The sequence below is a fragment of the Aquarana catesbeiana genome, linkage group LG05, assembly GCF_042186555.1.
Source record: "Aquarana catesbeiana isolate 2022-GZ linkage group LG05, ASM4218655v1, whole genome shotgun sequence".
NCBI lineage: Eukaryota > Metazoa > Chordata > Amphibia > Anura > Ranidae > Aquarana > Aquarana catesbeiana.
Genome location: NC_133328.1, coordinates 474,553,737 through 474,567,052, shown reverse-complemented (window position 1 = coordinate 474,567,052; position 13,316 = coordinate 474,553,737). Strand labels below are relative to the sequence as shown.

Below are 13,316 nucleotides of genomic sequence, written 5' to 3'. Positions count from 1 at the left end.
TGGTTGAGGATCCAGTCGCCCTCTCTCAGCCTGGTTCGGCTGAGAAAGTCTGCTATCACATTCTTTTCTCCTCTCAGGTAGACTGCTGAGAGTGAGAGAGTGTGAGTCTCGGCCCAGCTCAGAATGTCTGATGCCAATGCCAGCAGTACTCCGCTCTTTGTGCCTCCCTGCTTGTTCACATAAGCTACGGCGGACGAGTTGTCCGACTGCACCTGTACATGGTGGCCCTGTAGCTCCTTTTTGAAGAACCTGAGTGCTAGCCCGATTGCCTTCAGCTCCTTCCAATTGGACGACCTTCTGAGTTCGTTTCCCTCCCAGGTGTCCTGTGCTACAAGGGAACCCAGGTGCGCCCCCCAACCTCTGCCGCTTGCGTCTGTGGTTACCACCTGAGAGACTGGGATGAACCACAGACGACCCTGCGACAAGTTTGAGACCCTCCTCCACCACCAGAGGGATCTCTTTACTTGGGATGGGACCTGAACCAAGGCATCCAGACTTCTCTGGCTGTGATCCCACACCCTTAGGACAAAGGACTGTAAGGGACGAAAGTGCAGACCTGCCCATTGCACTGCTGGGAGGGTCGCGGTCAAAAGACCCAGGGCCGACATCAGAACTCTTATAGAGACCCGACTGCTGCACTGGAGACCAGCCACTGCCCTGTCCAGCTTTAGTATTTTTTCTCTTGGAAGAAACACTCTCAGAAGTGTTGAGTCCAACTGGTAGCCCAAGTAGGTAATGCGCTGGGAGGGAATCAAACTGGATTTCTCCAAGTTCATTAGCCACCCTAGACCTGTAAGAACTCTTCTTGTAAGCTCTAGATCCCTGACTAACTGCAGTGGACACGCTGCAAACAGGAGCAGGTCGTCCAGGTATGCTATCACTGATATTCCCTGGAGCCGAAGAAAGGCCATCACCTCCGCCAAGACCTTGGTGAAGATGCGGGGCGAGGAGGATAGCCCGAAAGGCAGCGCCTGAAACTGTAGATGTACCGATGTTCCACCTAGATCTACCGCTAGCCGGAGAAACCTCTGTGAGGCTTCTGCTATGGGAACGTGTAGATACGCGTCCTTTAGGTCCAGGGATACCATAAAGCAGTTGCGGGGCAACAGTGTTCTCACCGTGAAAATTGTTTCCATACGGAATCCCCTGTATGTCACTGACTTGTTCAGGGGCTTTAGATTCAGAATCAGTCTGAATTTCCCTGTGGGTTTCTTCACTACAAAGATGTGTGAATAAAACCCCTCTCCCTCCTCGGCTTTTGGAACTTTTAGAACCACATTCTGATCTACCAGATCTCTTAATGCTTCCAACAGAGCCTCGGCTTTTGCCGTACACCTGGGTAGGTGCGTGACCAAAAATCTCCGAGGAGGAAGATTCGTGAAATCGATATGGTACCCCCTTCTTATAATCCCTAGGATAAAGCGATTGGGGGATATTGCCTCCCACTGTGGGAGGAAGGCCCCCAATCTTCCCCCCACCATGGTTGGGGAGTCATTGACTTTTACGGGGCTGTTCAGGAGGGCGAAAAATCGCCCCTCCTCTGCCCTTGCCTTTCTGACCCCAGAACTTCCTTTGCCCTTCCGGCTTTGGAGTCTCTTTACGCTTTTGCGGACGAAACCCCTTCTTTGTAGGTGCAGGGGTTTTCCGCTTAACCGGGAAGGATTTCTTCCTGTCTGCTGTGCGGTCTAAGACAGTCTCTAAGCCTGGGCCGAAGAGAAGGTCTCCCGTTAACGGTATGCCGCACAATTTGACTTTAGAGGCGCTATCGCCCGGCCAGGTTTTTAGCCAGAGGGCTCTCCTGGCCGAATTGGCCAGAGCCGCTGATCTGGCCGTCATACGTACTGACTCTGCCGAGGCATTAGCTATGTAGGCGATACCCCGCAGAATCGAAGGGAAGGAAGACAGAATGGTTTCTTTTGCCGTTCCAGCCTCAATATGCTCTTGAATCTTAGAGAGCCAGTGCTCCAGATTGCGAGCCACTACTGTGACGGCCAACTCAGGTTTCAAGTTACCAATTGTTGAATCCCACGTCTTTTTAAGGAGAGAGTCTATTCTCTTATCCATGACATCCACCAGGGCCCCCATGTCCTCAAAAGCCAGGTCAGTGTGTCTGGAAACCTGGGAGAAAGCAGCATCTAACTTGGGATTTTTATTCCAGATAGATGTAGGATCATCCGAAAACGGAAATCTCCTCTTTAAGGATCTAGAAAAAAAGGATTTCCTTTCGGGATCCTGCCACTCCTTTTTGATAGTTTCAACCAGTACTTCATGAACTGGAAAAACCTTTCTCTTTTGTTCCCCCAAGCCTCTGTACATCTGGTCATGAAGGGTCAGGGGTTTCCTGTCCTCCTGAATACCGAGGGTTGTATAAATAGCCCCTAAGAGGTCCTCTACCTCCTCTAGGGATAATTTATATCTGGAGGATCTCCTGGACTCCCCGTCCTGGTCCTCCCCCTCTGAACCATCCTGGGAATCGGAGGAGGAACTATCTGGCTGTCTTAGTTCCACTCCGGAAGGCCCTGGAGCTTCCTCTGCCCTAACTGAAGTTGCAGGTTGGGCAGGAGCAGAGACCTGCGCCTGAGGCGGGGTTGTATCCTGGGGAGCTGGACTAATGGGAGGTTGAAACCTTTCAAATAAGGCTTTAAATGAAGAAAAGGTGGACGAGAGCTCTTTAACTGAGGCTGCAAGTCCTGACTCCTGTTCAGAGTCCCTCTCCTTAACAAGGGAGTCTATGCACTCCCTACACAAGACCTTTGTCCATGCCTCCCCTAATGTGTCCCTGCAAGAGGCACACCTCCTCTTAGAGCTATGGGTAGACTTAGATTTTTCTGTAGCTTTCTGAAATACAAGAAAGGAAAAACAAACATTTTTGTCACTTTTTTTTTTTTTCTAAAAAAAAAAACAAGGATACAACCCTGGGAGTGCACTAGACCCTCCTTCATCTATGGGGATCTGAGCCTCCCTCCCCTGACCACCCAGGGTATCTGCCCCCCCATGACAGGAACCATACATGGAGGGACAATCCTAGGTAAAGAGTACTTTTCCCCAAGGCACTCTTACCTTAGGAAGGCTGGAGGTAGTGTCCGTTGGTTGAGCATCCGCTTCCGACATGACTTGCAGGTGGTTGCTACTACCGAGTCCAACGCTGCCTGTGCGCGTCCCAGACTCGTCTCCAGCCTGTGCCTGGCTTCCCTATCAGCCCTGCGACCCGGAACCGGAAGCCGCGGGTCAAAGGCAAGCCCCCGCCCTTCCGCCGGAAATGACGTCGCCCGTCGTCCGGCCCGCCTAGTTCCAAAAAGAGAGCGGCCTGTAAAGTATACAGGAAGGGCGGACGCCAGCCTGCTGCAGCCCTGTGACCGCGATAGGGAACCCCCACAGCCTGAAGCTGCGCTCAGCAAGGAAGTGGTGGCCACCGAATCGAGGGGTAAGTCCCCCCCATGCCCATAAGAAGCCCCTGCTCCCAATTACAGGCTCAAAAAAAACAAATAACAGCCACAGTCCCCTGACTGAAAAGCCTGGTTCCTTGCACAGTGTCTCCCCACCGGAGGAAACACTAATACTGAGGTCTGGCAGGGGGAAGTGAGAATTTATGGGCTGGCGCAGTGTTTCCTAAGAGGAAGAGGAGGAGACTATCTCTCATGGTGGCTGTCCTGAAAGACGAAAGGGGAAAAAAAGCCTAAATAAGAAAAATAATGCTCTTGGGTTTATATATATTTTAACTATTCACTGCAAGCTATATTATAAATAGTTTAATTGAGTCCACTATTATAGAAATTCCCATACATAGGGAAAAAGGCAACTTCTGTATTTAAATAAACTGAAAAGCTGAAAACTGGGGTCTGTTCACAGGGCCACTGTCTACGTCTGTTGACTTTTACAGTAAGCTCAGGCAGCCATACTGAAATCAACATATGCATGTATGGTCCACCAGTCAGTGTTCAGTACTAGTCTTTAACATACTACGTATAAAAAAAGGTCAATCAAGACATTACCTGGGATTTCCTCTTAGAGCAGCATGATGAAGGGCATTAAATCCATTGTTATTGGTAATGGTAACATCCGCTCCAGCCTCTAACAACACAGCCAGGATATCATCTCGTTTTTTGCTTATTGCATCATGGAGGGGAGTATCACCTTCAGAGTCCTTCAAACCAAAGACATTTGAATTACTTACAGATTAATTACATCTTAATCAAGAACTATTATACAGGAAAAACACAGCATAGATTATATATGAATAATATCTGCTACTTTCAAAATTCACACTGATGTGGTGCAACTTTTACATGCGATTTGGAGGGCGAGTGCAGTGCGATTTGTGTTTTTCAGATGTTATTCTCACAGGCTACAGAGCTTACAATAATACCACTCCGCACTAAACATGCACAGGACCCTCTTTTTGAACCGCACCAGAATCACCTGGCATGTAAGTGAACAGCCTTCATAGGAAGCAATGTTTTTTCACTTGGCATGCAAATCTATACATTATGAAAGGCATCAGATTTGCATAAGTGTGAACCTGGACTGGAACTGGCCATATACAAAACAGGATGATTGCCTAATGGAAAATTTTGGTCGTTTGGCAACATCCTTAAATATCCAATAAGAACAGCAGATAATCACTTACCATAGGGCTGAAACAGCTAATCGACATAATCAATAATAATTGATTATGAAAAAGTTGTCAACTATTTTCATAATCAATTAGTTGATCAGCCGATTAGTTGGCCTGCATACAGAATGCATTATTTGTTTACATATCAGGAAATACAGAGCAACACACATACAGCTCAGTACACCATTCTTACATGTCAGTATACACAGTGCAGCACACATACAGCTCAGTACACAGTCCATTCATATGAGTAAGTGTCTGAGAACTTGTGAATGTGAGAGGAGCAATGCCTCATGGGACATGTAGTCCTGGGCAGGAGAAGTAAGTGATTTAAAGTGATTCTAAAGGCAGAAGTTTTTTTTTTACCTTGCTATAGGGGCACTCTGTACTATACTTTGCGGCTTGTATAGGGGCACTCTGAAGTCAGAATAAGCCAGAAACACTGGCGGGGGACCCCAGAAGGAAAATTGGGCTTCTCTGTGCAAAACTATTGCACAAAGCATGTAAGAAAGACATGCTTGTTGTCCAACGTTTACAATCACTTTAAGGGCTCTGTGCAGGGAAGATCAGCATCTGAATCCAGAGAAGCTGGAGGCTGATAGACTAGAGGTGATATAAGGTATTACAATTACATTTCATGTAAAAGTTTACCAGTATAGTGCATTATATTTAAAAAGAATTATATCCATGCAAAAAAGTCTCAGCCTTTAGTATTACTTTAATATAAAAATGTATATTCCCCCACCATTCATATAGCTTCATGTCTGACTCCTAGTTAAGCACTTCAATACAGGGCACTTTCCACCCTTCCTGCCCAGGACAATTTTCAGCTTTCAGCGCTGTCGCGCTTTGAATGACAATTGCGCGGTCATACAACACTGTACTCAAACTACATTTTTTATTATTTTCTTCCCACAAATAGAGGTTTATTTTGGTGGTATTTGATCACCTCTGGGGTTATTTTTTGCTAAACAAACTAGAAAAGACCGAAATTTTTGAAAAAAAAAAGTTTTTTTTTTTGTTTCTGTTATAAAATTTTGTTTTCTCCTTCACTGGACGGGCACGGATAAGGCTGCACTAATGGGCACTGATGAGGTGGCAATGATTAGGTGGCACTGATATGTTGAATTGATGGGCACCGATAGGCTACACTGATATACAGCACTGATGGGCGGCACTGGATAGGCAGCACTGATGAGGAGCTACTGACAGGCATTACTGACTGGCATCTGAAGGGCACTGGCAGAGCCTGTCAGAGGCTCCTTACCACAATCGGAGATGCAGTGTGTCAGAGTGAGGCGAACCGGCATGTTATCCTGAAAGACATCGTGGGGGCCAGTTCTCCTGGCCCCTCTCCCTCCTGCCCCCAGAGCAAGCAGCTTGCTCTGAGGGCACCCAAGCTGGCTCACTCCCAAGCCGCTGCTCTGTGTGTCCAGTCACACACAGTCGCAACTCTGCCCCACCCCCTCCCTCTCTCCTTAAAGGCTTACTGGCTGTGATTGACAGCAGCGTGGAGCCAAGGGATGATTTACTAGAATTGAGGTAAAACCGGAAGTCAGGTGACGTTTTTACCATTACTATAAGGTAGGTTAAGATATCTTACTCTTTATGTGGACAGTATTGGTCTGCTTCAATTTCCAAGCGTTACAAATAATGAATTTCACACAGGCATTTGAAGCCCACAAATAACTTTGTTTTGCATAGAATGGGAAAGTAATAAAAACCCTGTCAAGATTTAATTTCTGTCTTGTGTTCCAATTAGAGAGAAGCCGTTTAACCTTAAACTGCTTAAAGTGTTCTTTACTGGCAGAGCAGTAAGGATATGGAATTCTCTTCCACAAACAGTAGTATCAGCAGGGAGCATCGATAGTGTAAAAAAACTATTAGATGGGCATCTTAACAATCACAACATACAGGGATTTTTTTTTTTTTTTTTTTTATCGAAAAGCCAGTGGCGTGCAAAACACACCTCAAAAACTTCCACCCGGTGCCAAAAAAAAGTGCCCACACATAGAGAGTGAAACACAAAAACGTGCAACGGGTGTACAGAGTCCTCCACTAGGGAAGGACCTTACCCTGATCCCCCGGGGCGTTAGGCTCCAGACAGGGACTGAGGTACTCAGACAAAGGGTCCATCTGGCCGAAACCAGGCGGACCCCCACAACTGGAAGGACTGCCGAAGCAGACCAACCCAAGTACAGTGGGGCTCTCCCGAAGAGAGACCCCTCCAAGGAGAGGGCGAACCAAGCCAAAAGGCCTATGTCCACCCCCTCCCAAGACTTTCAGAGTAGGCCCGAGGACCCACACCCTACTCGCCACACAGTGACAAAACGTGTATACAAGACAACCAGAAAAAAAAAAAAAAAAAAGACAAAAAAGTGACAAATAGGGGTAAAGCAAAGAGTGAGGAAGATAGTGAGAGGGGAGAGTGAAAGTGGCCATTGTGCAATACAATGGCCAGCCCTCCGGCCAGGCATAAAAATTTCCCCTGGTCCTGGCCAAAAGGCCCAGCCCAAGAGGCAGGTGCGAAAAACGTGTGTTGTGGTGAAGTGACCATGGAGCCATAAAATCAAGTGCTTTCAAACCGTGACTATACGGCACCCCTGAACTGCCACTTCAGGGGCACATTCACCACTGGCTTTTCGAAGCATCCCTGACCCCCCAACCCAGACCACAGCAGACCCCACCACAGACAGGAAGGATATGGAGATCAGGAAGCCGGAAAGAGCCCTTTACCATCAGGCTCTGCCGTCGCTCCCATCACTCCTCCTAATTACATTCGGGAAATACTTGCCACTCCCTCCTCCCCTTGCAAGGCAGGAGTAAGCGTTCTCTCCCAAATAACTGTCCGGAGCTAGATCCGCCCCAATCTAGGCCAGAAGGCCAGGGTCCCAACCTTCCGGATCGGACCCCGTGGTTCTCCATCCCCATCAGAAGGCTTCCCTTTCGGCTACAAACCGCTCCAGGTCACCTTTACTCCAGCATGCTTTGCATAGCAACCGCAATCCCATCTCTATTTCGCCATAGATCAGGGACGGAAGCAAGCGCCACCTCCTGGAAACTGATAAGAACAGATACTACACTTGATCTTAGCCAAAAGGCCGAGAAGCGACACACACAGCATCACAACATACAGGGATATACAATTTACTATTGACAAACACATGCAAACACACCACAGGTTGAACTGGATGGACTGGTGTCTTTATTCAACCTTACCAACTATGTAACTATGAGAGAGATCCCCTTCACTTCCTATTCTGACGATAAAGGGTTGATTTACTAAAACTGGAGTATGCAAAATCTGGTGCAGCTGTGTGTGGTAGCCAATCAGCTTCTAATTTCAGCTTGATCAATCAAGCTTTGACAAAAAAGAAAAAAAAAAAGGAACTTGATTTGTTTCTGTGCAGAACTGCACCAGATTTTGCACTCTCCAGTTTTAGTAAAATCCATAGTGTCTCAGGAACAGGATATGATGGGAAAACTCCTCAACAGGTACAGTGGACGTAAAAGAAAGAAAAAAAGTGAAACGGGAAGGTTCTTATTGCTGACCATTTTCTTGTCACATCAATTCCTCTCATTTCCTGTCCTGGTGTCACATAAATAAAAAAGGGGGCATTTCAATGAAATCACAATAAAAACCTGAAACATCTTTTAAACCTTCCCCACTTTACTCAAAACTAAAGAAAACATTTTGGCTGGAGCTGACCTTTAATTCCATGCCACACGCTAAGTTTATAATTAAAAGTGCAAAGCGCAAAGCTGCATAGGATAACTGGTCATTTTCAGAAAATGGACTAAGAAGACACTAGCTTATGTACAGCATCATTTGGCTGAACTAGACAGAGATACTTTGTTTTCAGCCAAGTGGTTGGGTGGCCTGTTATTATTCTACAAAAACATTTCTTTCTGGATGCAAACAACAAGAGTTTCCAATTTAATGGAATTTTCGTCTTTATTTAATACAGCAGCATTCAGACTATGCCATATCTGGAAGCATTGCAACACAAGCCAAACATCCCTTACTTCTGATTTGATCTCAGATTAAAATAAGCACTATTTCCAAGGGATAAAAGAAAATAGGTGGTCAGAATTAAGAAGGTAAACTGACACTTCCAGTAGATAATAGGCACCTCTGGATGCCCACATGACAGATTCCCCTACTTTCAGTTCCAATAAAGCTCTGAAAAACAGTGACCACCCCTCAGGTCGCTGGGTCTGGTTCACCCCTTTCTATCTACTGGTCAGTACCGCCTTTAATCATGGAGATGAGTTTTAAGCCACCCCTACATGGATTGAAATTCAGCCGGTTCAGCAGGTACCAGCTGACTTCCCATCCATTTAGTGTATGGACAGGGAGGTTGGAAAGAAAGAAAGAAAGAAAGAAAGAAAGAAAGAAAGAAAGAAAGAAAGAAAGAAAGAAAGAAAGAAAGAAAGAAAGAAAGAAAGAAAGAAAGAAAGAAAGAAAGAAAGAAAGAAAGAAAGAAAGAAAGAAAGAAAGAAAGAAAGAAAGAAAGAAAGAAAGAAAGAAAGAAAGAAAGAAGTAGATTGCCCTGTCAGATTTTCCTCACTGGCTATAGCCAGCAGCACCGATCAGTGTATTGTGACAGTGGGGACGCCCAATAATCACTGTAGCTGTCTTTGAAGAAACAGGTATTTACTAGCTCACGGAATCCAGCAGTCTTTCCCCGCAGCCAGTTATTTGTAGGGATTCCTGAACATCCGTGCCACCATCTTGATTTTGGAAGCTGGCTGTCACTTCCTGATGTCTCACAGCCGGCTCCCTACTGTGCAGTACTGGCAGACCGGTCCTGCAACTGGGACTGGCAACAGGATGCCAGGAGACTGCAGGTGAGGGTGGGCAGAGATGAAGAAAAAAAAAAAAGAAGAAGAGGGGGGAAAAAATGCAGTGGATCGCATCAAAACCGTGCAAGAAGAGATGCTTGACTCAGAAATTGTAAAAAAGTTGGACTTGGGTCTTAAAAGGGAACCTTCACTGAGAGAAGCAGCGGAAGTTCCATTTTTGTGTGGAACTCTGCTTTAAGCTAAGCTTTTGGGATTTAATACTTTGATAATGCTAACACAAAACAGGTTAAAGAAGACCTAGTACCAGAAGAAAAGGTTTGTTAACAACCCCCCCTCCCCCTAATTAGCTGTCACTTGTCCCCATCTAAATCCGTGCGGGTGCTGCTGAGCTGTAGTGTTGGATAGCTACACCATCCACCCTAGGCTAGAAGGAAGTCCTGGGCCTCAACACCACCATGTCCCTAAGCAAAATAAGAAGGGGCCTTGCAGGACAAGGCTGCCAGTGCACACGCTCGTAGAGGTGATGGCTACAAAAAACACCACTTTGTGGTTCAAAGCAGAGAGGGGAAAGTTTATAATTAGTTCATAGACATAAAATGATCTTTGCAGGGAAGAGAGAACCAGACTCAGATCCCATGGAGTCACAGAGGAATAAATGGGGACATTACATGGGAGACTCCCTGTACAAAGGTCTAAATCAAGGAGGCAAATGGTCTCTCAAGCAAGATAAAAATGCTGGTCCGAATCCAGCTGCAGGAAGGACAGGATTCTTGAGACAGAGAAACTTCAGGAGACCCCACAAGGCGTTGCCAAGTGAGGTATGCCTTCCATGTAAAATGATTGAAAGTAGCCTTCCTAGCCATTAGCATCATAGGAAACACAAATGCAGAAGCCGCCCTCATCCCTCAGGACCTGGGCTTCAACAATCATATTTAAGGATAAGTTCACCTTTTGCAACATGTTACATCAATAACAGGGAGTAACTTGTTACAGATGCACCAGCTCCCCCATTCTGACAGCTAGCGTGGGATCTTCTCCCCCTCCCCTCTGCTAGCTGTCACAATCTGCAAAACATGCGGCCGTGCAGGGTTCCACCCACCCAGATACTTCATCCATTCACAGTGTTCAGCAAATGGGAAAGCTACAAGGTCTGGCAGCCTTTGCGGCTGTCAGCTTGTTGTTCTCAATGAACTACCACAGTGCTGTTGAGCGCTGTGGTAGTTCATTAAGGCAGGCCATAGACGGTGCAAATTTCTTTCCTGCAACCACAGGTTGAGTAGACAATCTGCCTATGGATGGATCAAATCTCCCCTGTTCCCTGCGGAACCTGCCGGCTTTGGTTGCATTTTGTGGACCATTCGGGGCTTCAAAAACCCAGCGAAACATCTTCTCGTATTCCAATTCCCCACATATTTGCATATTACAGGAAATTCACTTAGTAGGAAGCAGAATACTGAGCCTTAAGTAACCACGGGTTGGACACCATTATAATGCCACCTGCTCCACATATGCTAGGGGTGGTGGTATTCTGATCCATAAGTCTTGTCCCTTTAGATTGCTTAAAATGATTGTAAACAATCACCTTGTAGAAGAACCCATTCAATTTAAAAAAGAAATGAAAGGCAAAAAACATTTTTGTATAGATCTAAAAAAAAAAAAAAACGCATTATAAATACTCTTTTTTTTCTTTATAAGTGATCACATTCCCTCTGTTCTCAGAGAGAGCAGCAGCACACTAAGCTTGCCAGTGAACGGATTTGCAGCAGGGGATGTTTCAGGACAAATCTGATCATTGGAGGAGAGCATACTGAGTTCCCAGGAAAGCTTGATAACTGACCATGATGTGCTCTCCTGCTTAGTGTGGTCAATTTTTAGTAGGAAAGCAAGGGGACTAGCAGGATCATCAGGGATTTCATATAAAGGAAGCAATACAAAGACAACAGGATACTTTCTCATAAAGGTACATGGTACTGCAGGGGCAGGGGCTGCTGAGCTGTGTTATATCAGGAACATAAAGTGTTTGTGAAACAAAACTATTTAATCTCAGTCATTTAAGAAAGCATGGGTTGGACACTATTATAATGCCATCTACTCCACATATGCGAGGGGTGTTGGTGTTCTGACCCATAGGTCTCTTCCCTTTAGACTGCTTAATCTCAGTCTAGATCCAGAGGGTAAAATTTGTTAATATACTGTACATGCCATCATAGAAGGTCTTTAACTTGTCCTGGTAGCACTGTATATCCCTCCTCCAGCTGTACTCCAGGTTTTAAATAAACCATACCTATACTTGTAAATTACTCAACTAATAAGGTTATTATAGCTGGTGATTTTAATATAGCCCCTTATCCCAGTCTTGACAGACTTTAAGGTGAAAAAACACAAGGGTTTACAACCCTTTTATGTATCCTATGCATTAAGGTTAGAGGTCGACCGATATATCGGCCGATATTTGGTGTTTTTACTTAATTGGCATCGGCCGATTGTGCTGATAAAAAAGGCCGATATAACTTCAGCTTGACTTGCAAATGACTTCTGTAATAGAAGTCAATACAAGTTGCCTGAAATCTTCTGTGAAGCAACCTCTATCCTCCTCTGGGCAGCCTGCCAAATCTGATATAAAGAACCTGAAGAGATACAATGTTTACACCTATGAATGAACTGAGCTCCATGTGTAGAAGCTCTCAGTTTAACCATTTAAAGACTAAATCTTTTCTGACATTTGTTGCTTACAAGTAAAAATCTTGTATTTTCTGCTAGAAAATCACTTAGAACCCCCAAACAATATATATATATTTTTTTAGCAGAGACCCTAGGAAATAAAATAGCGGCTGTTGCAATATTTTATGTCACAAGGTATTTGCGCAGCGGTCTTTCAAACGCAATTTTTTTTGAAAAAATACACTAATAAAATAAAAAAAAAACTAAGCAGTAAAGTTAGCCCATTTTTTTTTTCGTCCAAAAGTTTTGATTACCTGTTTTTGTGTATTTAATATTTAAGATAGTTTTTTTTTAATCTAAATTCTACATACAAGTGAACTGATTGGAGGTTTGTTTTGTTTAATAAATGTTTAAATGTAAAAAAATTTCTGTATCACTTAAGGTTGCTTTCACACTGGAGCGGGCATGTGTTGACAGTAAAACGCTGCTAGTTTTAGCGGCGCTTTACCGTCATTTTAGCGGCGCTATTCGGCTGCTAGCTGCTTTAACACCGCTCCAAAGATGCTGCTTGCAGGACTTTTTTTTTAACATCCTGCCAGTGCATCGCCTCAGTGTGAAAGCACTCGGGCTTTCACACTGAGACTGCAGGGGAGCTGTTTTACAGGCACTTTACAGGCACTATTTTTAGCCCAAAAGCGCCTGAAAAACGCCCCAGTGTGAAAGGGGTCTAACTGTTAGATTTTATGAGATGAAGGGAAAAAAAAAAAAATCGGCCTAATATATCGGCCCAAAAAAATCGGCATCACATATCGGCCATCGGCCACCGCGATTTCTAAATATCGGCATCGGCCAGAGAAAAACCCATATCGGTCGACCTCTAAGGTGAAAAAACTTCTGACACTGACCAGCCCCCCCAGTTTTACTCACCTTAGCCCGTTCGTTCCCATGGCAGAGAAGTGTTCTACCTCTCTGCCCATTGTCTCGGCTCTTGATTGGATAGATTGACAGCAGTAGCAGCGCAGCCATTGGCTCCGCTGTTGTCAATAAAATCCAATAGCGCAGGCGCCGGGGCCAAGTCCCGCTCCCGCCAAAGTCGCATGACAAGTCGTACCCCATAATTTCCAATGAGTATTGTTTATATACAGTATGTGCGACTTCAAAGCGTAGAGACTTCAAAGTAGTACCTGCACTACTTTGGTCCAACTTTGATGAGACTTGAGGTCCATAGACCTCA

The 13,316-nt window shown here is 45.2% G+C and overlaps 1 protein-coding gene and 1 pseudogene across 2 annotated transcripts in view; both read right to left on the bottom strand.

Annotated features, from left to right (window-relative positions):
- MIB1 (MIB E3 ubiquitin protein ligase 1) overlaps positions 1–13,316 on the bottom strand; it is a 155,961-nt gene that overhangs the window by 61,189 nt on the left and 81,456 nt on the right. For both annotated transcript variants that reach the window (XM_073631454.1, XM_073631453.1), the window contains exon 12: positions 3,993–4,144. In XM_073631454.1, the coding sequence (XP_073487555.1) occupies positions 3,993–4,144 (152 nt within the window). The remainder of the gene's footprint in view (positions 1–3,992; positions 4,145–13,316) is intronic.
- On the bottom strand, positions 7,599–7,728 carry LOC141146427 (U2 spliceosomal RNA; annotated as a pseudogene).